Source organism: Heterocephalus glaber, unplaced genomic scaffold, assembly GCF_053883595.1.
Source record: "Heterocephalus glaber isolate CG9 unplaced genomic scaffold, H.glaber_assembly_v1.0 deba00001442, whole genome shotgun sequence".
Lineage (NCBI taxonomy): Eukaryota > Metazoa > Chordata > Mammalia > Rodentia > Bathyergidae > Heterocephalus > Heterocephalus glaber.
The window spans coordinates 56292672-56306679 of record NW_028258296.1 but is presented as its reverse complement, the minus strand read 5'-3'; the positions used below and the strand labels follow the sequence as shown (position 1 = coordinate 56306679).

Sequence of the window (14008 nt, the reverse complement as noted above, 5' to 3'; positions counted from 1 at the left end):
TCTTATAAACAAATACTTTTTGGACAGGTTGTCAAAAACCAAACATTCCCCCAAGACGAAGTTCAAATGTGTCCCTGCCTATACCCGCTGCTTTGTCCAACAACCCACTGCCCGGTCCAGTCTCTCCCTTTGCTTGGGTACTCTCTTTCAGAGACCCAGTACAGTAGTTCACTTCCCCCAGGAATCCCCTCCTGACTACCTGGGCCTGCAGGTATTTTTCTTTTCTAGAAACAATTCCATAAGCATTAAGAACACAGCAATGCACCTCGTATGATAATTTCTCTTAGTGTAGGGACTGTTTCGAATTCATCAGGACTGGAGTAGTTCCTCGGTAACAATTTAACACGAAACAACCAGGCATCCCCTTCCCGAAGGGTCCACACAGAGCAGTTTGTGACTGCCCTTTCGGTGGGTCAGCTTTGCCCTTCAATGAGTTATCTCCAGAGAATATGTACGGACAGCAGAACGAGTCCCAGGGGTCCTAGTCCTTATGAACCACCACACTGGGTAGTAGTTAACAGTTCATTCTCACCCAGCCCCTCCGATTCTGCCCCCGCCCCCGTCTCTTAGGCAGAAGGGGTTTCTCGAGTTTTCTTGCTTCCACCAAGACAGGGGGGGCTAGTGGCCAACTGCGGGTTCTCTCTCCACTGGGCGGGGGTCTGTGCCTGGATGGCCAGTGCGTGAACCGGCGCGGCCAGCTCCTCCGACAGCACCTCGTGGATCAGCCGGTGCCGCTGCAGGAGGCTCATTCCCTCGAAACGGGAGCTCACCACTGCCACGCGGAAGTGCGTCTCGCTGCCGGGCGGGACGGCGTGGCCGCCGCTCTCGTTGCGCAGCTCCAGAACCTCGGGGCTCAGGGCTTGCTCCAACTTCGCGCGGATGGCGGCCTCCACCGGACCGACTCCCTGGGATCCCGAGCTGCCCCGGGACAAACAGATGCGGGTGGCCATAGAGACCAGGCGCCGGCCCAGCTGCGTACTCCACATCCAATGCTGCGGAGACAAAAACGCGAAATCTGAGGGCCTTTGCCTGCGCCACCCACGGTTCCCACAACCCACCCCTTTCCCCAGGGGGTCTACACCTGCCTCGACAACGCCTCTGCTCTGCTCGGTGTAACCTAATTTGGTTTCTAGCTTCAGGCGGTGGAGGGCCAGTTCCAGAGGCCCTTTGATTAAAGGGATTTGAGGGAATGACTGGCAGCTGTAAAAATAGGGCATGTGCAACTCCGCGCTTTTGGATGAGTCAGGCCCTCTGCGCCCCTGAAGCCCAACAGCGGGCCCTTTTTACCTGCAGCTTAGCCTGGCTACTGCAGCTCGTAGGGAGCCGGGACTCCGGAAACCTCGGGGCGCGTTGGGAAATGCAGTCCTCACTACCCGCGAGAGAGCCGAAGCCCCACGTGGTACCCCGAGGGTTGATGGGAACTGTAGTCTCCAACTCTCCCAATTCGTGACGTCTTCAGAGGTTCTGGACCACAGCAATGAAACTGAAAAGGCATTTCGGGCACAGTTGGGAATGGGATTATTAGATCAGTTTTATCGCCGATAGCTCATCTAGCTCCCCACTCCTTTATTTTAGACACATGAAAACAGAAGTCCACTCCATAAAGTACCAGACCAAAGCAGGAAGGGGCAGGAAGGGGCAGGAGGGGGCGGGAAGGGAATAAAAATACCCAATTTCCAGTTTACCAAACACTGGAGGAGATAAATGAGCTGATTGCAATATGGTGTGCTAATGCCATGATGAGACCAAGCTGTTTGCTAAGGAGGCATGTCACCCAGACTTGGGGGCCAGAGAGAATTTGTAAGAGGAGATTTAGGGGAACCGTATAGGAAAGAGAACATGAAAACTCGTTTCTTAGTCCCTTTAGTCAGGCTGTGGCAGCCTCATGTGCAAAGGCCAGGAGGAGAGAGAACTCTGGGGGACTGGAACCTTCTGGAGTGGTTAGGGAATGCTTATGTATGATCAGAGCCAGGGGACAAACATGGCGGTGAGTCAGTCAGTGGGTAGAAGAGGTAGGTGCCAGATGGTGCAGGCTATGGCCTTGTTAGGCGATTTTGTCTTTCTCCTTGGAGCAATGGGAAGCTAATGAAGGTTTTAAGCAGAATTATAACAAGATGAGATTTTTCCAAATGATGTACAATTTTAAAATTTGGCATCCTTAATATTTTATGTATTTCTATATTTTCCAAATTCTCATTTTGAAAATTTCAAACCCACAAAAAAGTTGAATAGTTCAAGCTGAGTGTGGTGGTGCATGCCTGTAGTGCCAGCACTCTGGGAGGCTGAGGCAGGAGAATGAATCACGTTACAAGCCAGGCATGGTGGCATGTTCCTGTAATCTCAGTGCTAGCTTCGGCAGCACGTGTACTAAAATATTCCTGTAATCTCAGCACTCAGGAGGATGAGATAGGAGGACTGTAGCGAGTTCGAGGCCAGCCTGGGTTATATCGTGAGTTTAAGGCCACCCTGAACTACAGAGTGAGACTCTGTCTCAAAAGTAAATAAATAAATAAATAAATAATTAAAAATCACAAGTTACAGCCCAGCCTGGGCAATTTATTGAATTAGTGAGATCCTATGTCAAAAATAAAATAAAATAAAGCTAGAATGTAGCTTAGTGTGAAAGCCCTGGGTTCAATCCCTAGTACCAAAGATTAACATTTAAATTGGTAGATGGAGTGAAGCAAACTACTCTCCCTAATGTGGGAGGGTCTCATTAAAGCAGATGAAAGCAGGAATGGTGAGAGACTTCCTCCTGCCTGACTCCCTTGGGACTGGAACATAGCTTTTCCTGCCTTTGGACTCTTCCTGGGTTCGAATCCCGACCATTGGGCGGAAGTTACACTACCGCTTCTCAGGCCTTTGGGCTTGGACTTGAACTATACCGTCCACTGTCCTGGGTCTCCATTTTGCCAACCCAACCCGAGGCTCTTGGGGATCTCTGGATTTATTACTCTTCATAAGCAAGCAGCCAATTCATCCTAATAAAATGTCTGTCTATCTGTCTGTCTGCCTATCTATCTATCTATCTCTTGCCTAGTGGTTCTGTTTCTCTAAAGAACCCAAGCTGGTGTATTTTATTTTTTGTATTGATTGATTGGTTGAGACAGGGTCTTGCTGTGTAGTTCAGGCTGGCCCTGAACTCACTATGTAGCCCAGGCTAGCCTCAAACTCATGGTGATCCTCCTGCCTCAGCCTCTGAAGTGCTGGGATAGCAGGCATATGCCACCACATCCAGCAAGGCTAATGTATTTTAGTAATGTGTATTTACTAAAAAACAAAACAAAGCTCCTTCACATTTTCTCCCCCCTGCTTTCATTTCTTCCTTTTCTTCTTCTCCTCTTCTTCCCCTTCTTCCTCTTCCTCCTTCTCCTCCTCCTTCTTCTTTTGTACTGGAGATTGAACTCAAGGTCTTTGCACTGAGCTACATCCCCTCCTTGGTTTTTTCTTTTTTTTTTTTTTTTTAAGGCAAAGTCTCACTATGTAGTTTAGGCTGGTCTTGAACTCACTGTGTAGCCTAGGTTGGCGAGGAACTCCTGTTGGTCCTCCTGCCTCAGCCTCCTGAGTGCTGAGATTACAGGTGTGCACCACCGTGCCCAGCCCCTGGCCTTTTAAAAATTTTTTAAATTTTGAGACAGGGTCTCACTAGCTTACTAAACTGTTCAGGATGGGCTTGAATTTGGCAGTTGTCCTGTCTCAGTCTTCCAAAGTTCTGGGATTATAGCTAAAAGACATTTTTTTGCATAACTAGAACATAATATCAAGCTCTGGAAATTAACATAGATATAAACACTATTATCTAATCTTCAGAGATTACTTAAAATTTGCCAATTGTTCCACTAACATTATATATGTTTTTAACATTATATATATGTTTTAAGCCAAGTGTGGTGGCACACACATGTAGTCCCAGCATTTGGGAAGCTGAGGCAGGAGGATCACTGTGAGTCGTAGACCAACCTGGGCTACATGATGAGTTCAAGGCCAGCCTGAACTACATAGCAAGACTCTGACTCAACAACCCCCCACCCCCACCCCCCCCACCCCCTGGCAAAAAAATATAAAGTTTTACTGGTCCAGGATACAATCTAGAATGAGATGTGTTCAGTTGTTATGTCTCTTTCATCCCTATTAATATGGAACAATTTCTTAGCCTTTCTTTGCCTCTCATGACCTTGAGGTATTTTATTTTATATTTTGAGATAAGGGCTCACTATGTTGGCCAGGTTGGATTCAAACTCCTGGACTCCTATTCAGCCTCCTGAGGGGCTGGGAGTGTAGGTGCACATCTCTGTGCATGGCTGTCTTTAACATTTTTGAAGAGTACACACTATTTATTTTATAGAATGTAAAACAATTTGAGCTTGCCTAATGTTTCTCCATGAATGAGAGTTATGGTATGAATTTTTGGCGGGAATACCACAGAAGTGATATGATAGTCTGCTTTCTGTTATGATAACTCATGCTTGGGACTATTCAATTTAGAAATTTATTTTGGCTCATGGTTTGGGAGGTTTCAGTCCATGGTTGGCTGGCCCTTCTGCTCTAAGCCTGTGGTGGGCAGTGCAGTATGGTGGGAGCAGACAGCACAGCAAAGCTGCTCACCTCCTGACTGGGAGACAAAAGAGAGAGAGAGAACAGGCTGGTCCTGCTCTGCCTTCCAAGGGCCTGGAAAACCCCGCTAGGCCCCACCTCTTAAAGGTGTCCACCAGCTCCCAGCACTGCCAAGATGGGGACCCATACACTAACTCACAGACCCTTGAGGGCCTCTCAGATTAAAACTCTGGCAAGTGACATCAAGTCCTTCCTAGTGAAGGTCAATGGGGGCACGTAGTCTTGGTATGTCCTGTTGGTGATGATCATTCTCATCACATAGGTAAGCTGGTATCGGTCAGGTTTCTCCCTTTCCCACATATAATTGTGGGAGACACAGCAATGCCTTCTTACCTGCAGCCATGGTCTGAAAATACTAAATGGAAAATTCCAGACATAAACAGCTTATAATTTAAAGTGACTTTTATTAAAGTTTCTGTTATAATAGTTTTATTGGTAGTTATTGTTAATCTCTTACTGCATCTAATTTATAAAAAACTATCATAGGTGCATTTGCACCAGATACCAGAACACAGCTGTGCCTCCATCCCCATGAGTTCCATATCCATGGCTTCTGCATCTGTGGATTCAACCACCTGTGATTAGAAGTATTTGAAAAAATAAATTGTATCTGTACTGAACACCTACAGACTTTTCTCATCATTATTCCCTAAACAGTACAGTATAACAACTAACATAGCACTCACACTGTCTTAAGTATTACAAGTAATCTAGAGGTGATTTAAAGTAGACAAGATGATGTGCATAGTTTATGCCCAATATTACACCATTTTATATAAGAAACTGAGCTTTTGCAGATTTCAGAATCTGTGGGGGGGTCCCTGCAGCCAATCCCCTGTGGAAACAAGGGTGGCTGTATACACAGGGTTTGGCGTTACCTGACGTTTCAGGCACCCTGGTCATCTTGAAACATGTCCTCCAGCAGATAAGGGGGAATGCTTTTATTTTTAAAATGGAGAATACTTTGAATCTCTGCAATTTCCTGTTTCTCATTAAGCTTTCGTCCACTGAGTTTAGCATCTGAGATGTGTATTTGAGGTGTCTTTTAACCAGAGACAATTGAAGATAAAGTAAGATCACAGGGGTGAGTGGGGAGTGGTGAAATCACTTGAAGAGACAGCATGGTGAAAAAGGAAAATGTTTATTAGAGCACTCTGGTGAGTGTGTGAAGAGTGTATTTGAGCAGTGGGAAGAGAAAAGGCTTTTTAAAATTGTGCGTGAAAGATAACCTAAGCAAAGGAAGGAAATAGTCCAGAGAGAAGCAAATTTGATTAGAAAGCTTTTAAAAGATTTGATTTTGGCCAGAACCTTACACTTTGCCAGTCCCCAGTGTTAGGGAATGTTGGGAGGCTCTGGCCAGGGAAAGCCTTGCTGTGGAAGGGACATTTGAACAGATTTGAACAACTAGAGAGAACTAAGCACATGGAAAGAGAGGTCCAGGAACAAGGAATGGTATTACTGCATTCTAGATGTGTGCCATGGAGCTCAGGATCAGCATATTTTGGTGTTCAATAAGATGGATTAGATGGAATATGCCTGGCATGGCAGCATGTGTCTATAATCCGAGCTGCTTGAGAGGCTGAGGCAGGAGGATTACAAATTGGAGGCCAGCCCAGGCAACATAGCAAGGCCTTGTTTCAACAAATGAACGGGGCCGGGGATGTAGCTCAGTGGCACAGCGTCTGCCTGGCAAGGACAAGCTCCTGAGTTTGATTCAGGTACCAAAAACAACAAACAAACAAATAAACAAAAAATGTATTGGATGGATAAATGAGTTAATGTATAAGTGGAAAGGACTAATACCATTATTATTCCCTTTGTAAAAATAAATGAAAGTTTTAAAAGTGCAAGTTCCTTGGGGCAAGCTTATTGTTTCATATATATATATATATATATATATATATATATATATATATTTTTTTTTTTTTGGGTACTGGGGATCAAACTCAGGACCTTATGCTTGCAAGGCAGGCAGTGGCACCACTGAGCTAAATCTCCAGCCCTTGATTTTGTTTCTAATAAAAACAGTCATGGCTGGGCATGGTGGCACATGTCTGCAATCCCAGCACTTTGGGAGGCTGAGGCAGGAGGATCACAAATTCAAGCCCAGCCTGGGCTTTTAGTGACTTACTGAGACCCAGGCTTAAAATTAAAAAAAAATAATAAATAAGTAAAAGAAGAGCTGAAGATGTAGTTCAGTATGAAGGCCCATGTGTTTAATCCTCAGTACTGTCAAAAAACAAAACACAAAACACACCAAAAAAATCAAAACTAAACTACAGTCATAATGCTAAAAATTGCTAGTATTTAGTGAAGGTTCTGCTTGGCCAAATCAAGAATTTTAGAGGTTTTTTAGTTTGTTTGTTTGTTTTTGAAAGAGTCTCTCAGTGTAGCCTAGGCTGGCCTTGAACTCACAGTGATCCTCCTGCCTCAGCCTCCAGGTGGTAGGATTACAGGTATGTGCCACCATGCCAGACTTTGTAGAGGTTTTAAGCACTGAGAGATTATGGTGGTCACCTTCTGTATAAACAAAACAAACATTAAACACTAATCTTTAGTGTGAGGATTAGGCTGCCTGGCCAAGCAGTCATTGTTTTTCCCTGTGAGGATTACTTCATTACTTGTTTATTAAAATTTTTTTTGTGTTTATTGAAATATAGTTTACACATAAGTTTACAAATCTCAAATGAACAGCTTCATTTTACATATGAATGCACCCACACTGAAATGAAGAAAATTTCTAGTACCTTAGAAGTTTGCCAGGGAAATCAATTCTGCTGCAAGTGACAATTATCCTAATCTTTATCATTATAGATTTGTTTTGCTTCTTTTTGAACTCCATTAAGTAGAATCACAAATGTGAATTTATTTTTGTTTCTTTTCCTCAGTATGATATCTGTGAGATTCATCCATGTGTGGGACAGTAGTTTTCTTATTCTCATTGTTGAATAGTATTCCAGTATATAAATAAACTACATTGTTGTACAAGCTTTTTGTTGAACACAAACATTTATTTTTGCTTGATGTATATCCAGGAGTGGAATTGCGGGGCCACGGGATGAACGCTGTGTGTCTGTGTATGTATTGGTACTCAGGTTTGAATCCAAGACCTCACACATGCTGGGTAAATGCTCTACCACTGAGCTACATACTCAATCCTACTTACGTGGTTTCTGTAGTGCTGGGGACAGAAGCCAGGGCATCTGCACATTGTTCTGTACCCCTAAGTTCTATTACCAGGCTTCCAAAGTTTATTTATTATTTTGGTATTGGAGATTAGGCACCCTTGCAATTTCTAGTAGAGAAGAGAGAGAGAGAGAGAGAGAAAATGAGGAATTGGGTCACATGACTATGGTGGCTGAGAAGCCCCATCATCTGCTGTCTGCGTGCTGGAGACTCAGGAAAGCAAGGGGTTTCTTCTAGATCAAACCTGAAGGCCTGAGAACCAGGGGAGCCAGTGGTCTAAGTCCTGGTCCATGTTGGAAGGCTTAAGAACCAGGGCTGACGGTGGGAGTCCCAGTCTGATCCCGAAGACGGGAGAAACAGGAGTGCTGGCATCAAGGATAGGACAAGGTGGCTGTTCACCCAGAGCACAGGCAGATTTGCTGTTCCTTTGTTTTTGTTCATTGTTAGGGCCTTCATGAACTGGATGGTGCCCACCTGAACTGGCAAGAGAGCTTACAGTCTACAAATTCAAATGCTAACCTCTTCAGAAATCCCCTCATAGGAAAAAAAACACAAACCTATAAACAATATTTCACTAATTTTCTGGGCATCCATCCTTTAGTTAAGTTGCCACATAATGAGCCATCTCAGCCACCTCATCCTGCTTTGGGGACTCTAGGTCCCTGGCTGTGTACTGAGTTCTGTACATTTATTCAACAATTCTATCAAGGAAGCCGGGCGTGGCAGGCCACACCTGTAATCCCAGCACTCTGGAGCCTAAAGCACGAGGACTGCCCCAAATTCAAGGCCAGCCTGGGCTAGACAGTGAGTTTAAGGACAGTCTGAACTGCACAGCAAGACCCTCTCTCAAAACAAAATAACAACAACAACAACCACAAAAAACCCAATTCCATCAAGGTAAGGTGTGTAATTTTTATATCATCCATTATATAATTCTATCAGTCTACCACTTGTGGTTGGCACTTAGAAAGTAGTTGCATGGGCTGGGGATTTAGCTCAGTGGTTCCACCACCTGCCTCGAAAGTGCAAGGACCCAAGTTTGATCCCCGGTACTAAAAAAAGAAAGAAAGAAAGAAAGTAGTTGCTATCTAAGGCAAATATCTTCGAAAAGAAAACACTAATTCTCTAAAAAGTAGTGTTTCATTTGTACCAGAAACATTTAATTACCTCTTAAGGGGCAGGTAAAAGCAGTCAGAACTGGTGACTCAAACACGGAGGAGACATGGTGTCTCCCTTGAGGAGGTGAGACCCACATTAAAATTCAGTGCAGATGACAGATGCTTCACCCGGGTGTGGACACTCTTAGGCTGTTTGTGTGGGAGTACAGGGACTCACGAAGGAAGTGACAGCAGGGCTGAAACCGGAAGGATGAGAATTTGCCAGGTCAAGACCACAAAGCACGTCAGCCGGCAGCAACTGTGGGAAATCCTCACTTCTGGAATCCTGTGTCTTGCACCTGCCCAAGGTGCAGTGTTGGCGGGGAGAGGTGCAGGGAACGGGAAGGGAGAGGACTGTGATTGCAGTGGTGGAACAGAGCCAGAATGTAAAATAAATGGTTGACTAAATTGCCTGGGAAAGAACTCAGTTGCCTTTGGTAAACAATCCCAGAAGTGTAAAAGCAAATCCCATACAACCTGCCTGTGATGGCGCATATGTTTACAGATGCTTGGCTCCATCTCTTCTGGAGCAGCTCTGGGAACAATGCCAGGAAGGGAGCTCTGAGAAGCAATAGATAGTGATTGAGCCTGGGGTAATTTGCAGAATATTAGCCTGTCTTGACTTAGCTACTACGGTCTTGTATGGAATGTAGAATGTGTACTGCCAAAGCGAGCCCTTGTATGGAATCTAAAGTGTTAAAAATCACTCTTTTCACAGAAGAAGGAAACAAGGTTGGCTAAATCAGCAACTTCATTAGGCCCAACATGTAGTTAGTGAAAGAATATGAATGAAGTACCGAAGAGCATATTCTTTGAGCCAGGCAGATCTGGACTAGTAAGGAGCTGTGTGATTCCTGGGAAGTGCTTCACTCTTTTGAGCCTCAGTTTCTTTGTCTGTGAAACAGAAATTCTATCTATTTTGTAGGTAGCCACTGGCATAGGGATTATCACACAGAAAGGGTTCAACATAATCTTTTTTCTCTCCACCTTCTCTTGACGTGCAGGACACTGTAATATGAGTAAGAAGAGGTCAGAGGTCAAAGAGAAAGGGTGTTCAAGAGGCCCCTCAAACAGGGCCTCCGGGGGTACCAGGGCTCTGTGTGGATGTGGTCCCTGTTACTTGAATTTTGTTCTTAGCTTTGAAGGTCTAAAAAGTTGAAAATATCAGAATTTCCAGAGCTGATGGATTCTTGGGGAGGGGCCCATGCTAACAAAATACACATGCTGACACAGGAGGATCACCAGGCCAGCCTGGGCTACATAGCAAGAACTTGTCTCAAAAACAAATGAAAAAATATTAAAAATTAATATATTTTTTAAAGGGCCAGGGATGTAGCTCAGTGCAAAGGCCTTAGGTTTAATCACTAGTAACCTTAAAGGAAAAAAAATAGGAGAAAGGGGAGAGAGTCGGTTATGGGAAGGTATATTTCCATTCTAAACTTTGTTCTTTTGGAGACACAGTCTTGCTACATTGCCCAGGTTGGGCTCCAGTTTACAATTCTCCTGTGTCATGCTCGCAGAGTGCTGGGATTACAGGTGTGTGCCATCACGCCAGCTGTACACACGTGGCTGTCAGTCTCCTTAGTAACCAGAAAGTTGCTACTTGACCACAGAACCTGAGGAGAGTTGTAGAAAGATTTCTGCAGTGAGAATTTGCCCAGGTGGTGAGAAAACGGTCAATGCTTTCATAACCAAGGCCTCTTTTTCCTAGTAGTCCAGATCTTTGTGTCTACTATACATACATATGAATATCTTAGCACAGAAACAAAATATTCTCAGCCCTAATGCCACCTGGACTGCTGTGGACTACACTTTTGTTTACACATTCACCTTCTCTAGATAATAATTATATAGATTACATTCCACTACTGAGGAAACACTGGCAACATCTTTGGTGGACTAGGGAGTTCCTCAAATCTATTCAGGCATTTTTATCAGGACTAATCTCTACAGATAACTGATTTTTCTTGCTGAGCAGTTCAGACTGTCCTTGAACTCACCCCACAGCTCAGGCTGGCCATGAATTTGTGATGATCCTCCTGCCTCAACCTCCAGAGTGCTGGGATTACAGGCGAATACTGGGATTATAAACATGAGTCACCATGCCTATAGCTGATATTAACTAATTTAACTCTCAGGCTCACCAGACTTCTTCCACTTCCTAGAAGCATTCATCGAGGATGTTTTAATATCTGTATACCCATTGCCTAACAGTACACACTCAGTAAATGCTGGTTGAACAAAAGCAAGGATAAAAGAGAACCTTTGAAAAGAGCTCAAAGAATAGAGTTTAAATCTATTTTCTATACAGCATTCTACTTTCCTTCCCTACTGAATACCGAGGAAAGGGTGAAAATGGTGTGGGGAATGTAGAACTCCCAAGGTTGGGATTCTTAAAATCACACAAGCCTTTGGAGCCTGTCAGCAAAATTCCCTACCAGGGGCTCTTGCAGAAAAATAAAGGAGCAACACGAAGTAGAAAAGCAGGGAGAAAAAGGCAGAAGAGATGGTAATAACTGTCGACATTGGGAAGAGAATGTTACCGGATGTTACCGTGGGGCTTCTTTCCGGGTGTCTTGGTGTCTCCCAGAAAGAATTGGACAAGGCACCAAAGTTGTACATTTACTGAAGGTAGAAAAGTACGCTTTACAGGAAGAGTGGGCAGTGGAAAAGACCCACAGCAGCCCCCAGGATATAGTGAAAGAAGTCTTTTGTATCTAAAATTCTCCCGTTTCTCCCTCCTGCAAATAAGGCAGTGCAACATTCGTCCTACTATTAATCACTCACTTTAGCCTGAGGCTTGGGGTAAACAGTTTTAAGGAAAAGCTCGCTTGGTTTACTGCTGTATGTAAATGAAGGATCAGCAACAGTGTCTTTTGCTTGGTTGTGTCCACATGCAAATAAAGGATTGAAAATAGCATCTTCTGATTGGGCCTGTGTACAGTTATGATCGCGTCACTGTACTGGGAGTGTCTCTCTCCCTGGGAGTGTCCCTCACACTATACTATCGCCTTGTTTTAAATTGACTGGTTTTGGTGTCTGAAGTTTGTTGGTGCAATTCAAGGAAAATGGACGGACAGGAATATGGAGATTTACATGAGTTCACATTCAGAAAGGTGCTTTTTGGAACAAAAGGGGTGAACTATCCAGTAAGCAATTAAATGTAAGGATCTGAGTTTCTGAAGCAAATTTGGGTGTTAGTCGGAAGCCTGGGAGTGGATCAGACTCCGTGGGAAGAGTGCAGAGGTGGGGATACGGAGGGAGTCCGGGTGGATTTGCGAATTTAGGGGTGGGCAGAGAAATACGAACAGGATAAGGGAAGTCAGGTAAGGAGAAAAATGGAGGGAGACATTTTGAAAGCCCTGGGAACGCTTCAAGGCAGTAACAGACGCTTCCTGAAGGTCAAGAGGAAGATGACAAATCCATTATATCCCTTGGCCAAACTGGATTCCAAGCCGCGCGAGGGTTGGGCCGGAGGTTTAGGGGGGTGGTGGTGGAGGGCCGGGGGGAGAGACCTGAGACTAAATGGAAGGCAGAGAAAGGAGGAAGCCTTAGTAGTTAATTTTAACGGAGTCTGGCTGTGACAAGAAGGTGAGACAAAGGGATAACGGCCTACAGAGTCCCATATCCTCTACAGTTTAAATTGGCATTCTGTAAAACAGCGTTTTGTTTGAAAAGCTCGCTAAATACGCTAGTATGCAAATGAGGGGCTTTAATGTGGCTCTCAGCGATTGGTAGCTTCTTACAAACTCCGTCACTTCCTCGACGCAAAGTAGGAGTCTGCTTTCTGCTTTCCTATTGGCTGTTCGAGCCAGCTCCGCTTTTAGCCAATCAAACTACTTCCCTTCACCCCTCCCGGTAGCGCTTATAAATTACATCAAATTGGTTATTCTTTTCATATCTCTCCCTTTGAAAAAGAAGCTGCAACTGCATTTATACCCGTAATGTCGGGACGCGGAAAGCAAGGAGGCAAGGCCCGCGCTAAGGCCAAGTCGCGGTCCTCCCGCGCCGGGCTGCAGTTCCCGGTGGGCCGGGTGCACCGCCTGCTGCGCAAGGGCAACTACGCCGAGCGGGTGGGGGCCGGCGCACCTGTGTACCTGGCGGCCGTGCTGGAGTACCTGACGGCCGAGATCCTGGAGCTGGCGGGCAACGCGGCCCGCGACAATAAGAAGACGCGCATCATCCCTCGTCACCTGCAGCTAGCGGTGAGAAATGACGAAGAGCTCAACAAGTTACTCGGAGGTGTCACCATTGCCCAGGGCGGCGTCTTGCCCAATATCCAGGCTGTCTTATTGCCTAAGAAAACGGAGAGTCACAAGCCTGGCAAGAACAAGTAATTAGATCTGATACCATCCCCGGTCACCAAAAAGGCTCTTTTAAGAGCCACCAAAGTGTCAAAGGAAGGGCTGATCACGAAATAGCGCATTAGCTCTTTTTTTGAGAACTTGGGTGGCTCTAAAAAGAGCCTTTGGTCTTTGGCTTAGTTTGTCAGACTTCATTTGCTTTTGGTTTTGTGGCTTTCGGTTTTCTTTGGCAACAGAACAGCCTGGATATTGGGTAGCACACCGCCCTGGGCGATGGTGACTTTGCCCAGCAGCTTGTTCAGCTCCTCGTCGTTGCGGATGGCCAGCTGCAGGTGGCGAGGGATGATGCGCGTCTTCTTATTGTCGCGGGCCGCGTTGCCCGCCAGCTCCAGGATCTCAGCCGTCAGGTACTCCAGCACGGCCGCCATGTACACGGGCGCGCCGGCCCCCACCCGCTCAGCGTAGTTGCCCTTGCGTAGCAGGCGGTGCACCCGGCCCACCGGGAACTGCAGCCCGGCGCGGGAGGACCGCGACTTGGCCTTAGCGCGGGCCTTGCCTCCTTGCTTGCCACGACCAGACATGACTACAAAAAAGGGGAAAAAAGAAAAGTCTAAAAATACCTAAAACGCAGAATTCCGCAACAAGACTAAAAAGAGGCTCAGGAAGGAACCCTTTATAATCTTTCTTAGGGGTGGGGTCAGGAACGAGTTCTTCCATTGGTCCTAATTTGGCTTCACAAACGGCCAA

General features: G+C 45.5%; 3 protein-coding genes across 4 annotated transcripts; 1 reads left to right on the top strand and 2 right to left on the bottom strand.

The window, feature by feature from the left end:
- Positions 1-266: 266 nt before the first annotated feature.
- Bola1 (bolA family member 1) lies at positions 267-1382 on the bottom strand. 2 transcript variants are annotated; one of them, XM_004853939.4, is made up of 2 exons: positions 1288-1382; positions 267-992 (listed from the first exon to the last, which is right to left on the bottom strand). In XM_004853939.4, exon 2 carries the CDS (start codon positions 984-986, stop codon positions 567-569), a length of 420 nt encoding a protein of 139 aa, XP_004853996.1. In that variant the 5' UTR covers positions 987-992; positions 1288-1382; the 3' UTR covers positions 267-566. The 2 variants fall into 2 exon arrangements, with proteins under 2 accessions (XP_004853996.1, XP_021121543.1); XM_021265884.2 differs by lacking the exon at positions 1288-1382 and adding an exon at positions 1086-1281 and having other exon boundaries at positions 322-992.
- An 11458-nt stretch (positions 1383-12840) lies between these two features.
- LOC101709528 (histone H2A type 2-B) lies at positions 12841-13326 on the top strand. Its single transcript, XM_004853935.3, has one exon. The coding sequence runs from the start codon at positions 12902-12904 to the stop codon at positions 13292-13294; it is 393 nt and encodes a 130-aa protein (XP_004853992.1). The 5' UTR covers positions 12841-12901; the 3' UTR covers positions 13295-13326.
- On the bottom strand, positions 13300-13919 carry H2ac20 (H2A clustered histone 20). Its single transcript, XM_004853936.3, has one exon. The coding sequence runs from the start codon at positions 13840-13842 to the stop codon at positions 13453-13455; it is 390 nt and encodes a 129-aa protein (XP_004853993.1). The 5' UTR covers positions 13843-13919; the 3' UTR covers positions 13300-13452.
- Between the last annotated feature and the right edge of the window lie 89 nt (positions 13920-14008).

Coding starts and splice junctions, on each gene's coding strand:
- Bola1 (XM_021265884.2), bottom strand. CDS start 1,217: ATGCCCTATTTTTACAGCTGCCAGTCATTCCCTCAAATCCCTTTAATC. Junction 993..1,085: donor AGAGCAGAGGCGTTGTCGAG/GCAGGTGTAGAC, acceptor TTGTCTCCGCAG/CATTGGATGTGGAGTACGCA.
- LOC101709528 (XM_004853935.3), top strand. CDS start 12,902: ATGTCGGGACGCGGAAAGCAAGGAGGCAAGGCCCGCGCTAAGGCCAAG.
- H2ac20 (XM_004853936.3), bottom strand. CDS start 13,842: ATGTCTGGTCGTGGCAAGCAAGGAGGCAAGGCCCGCGCTAAGGCCAAG.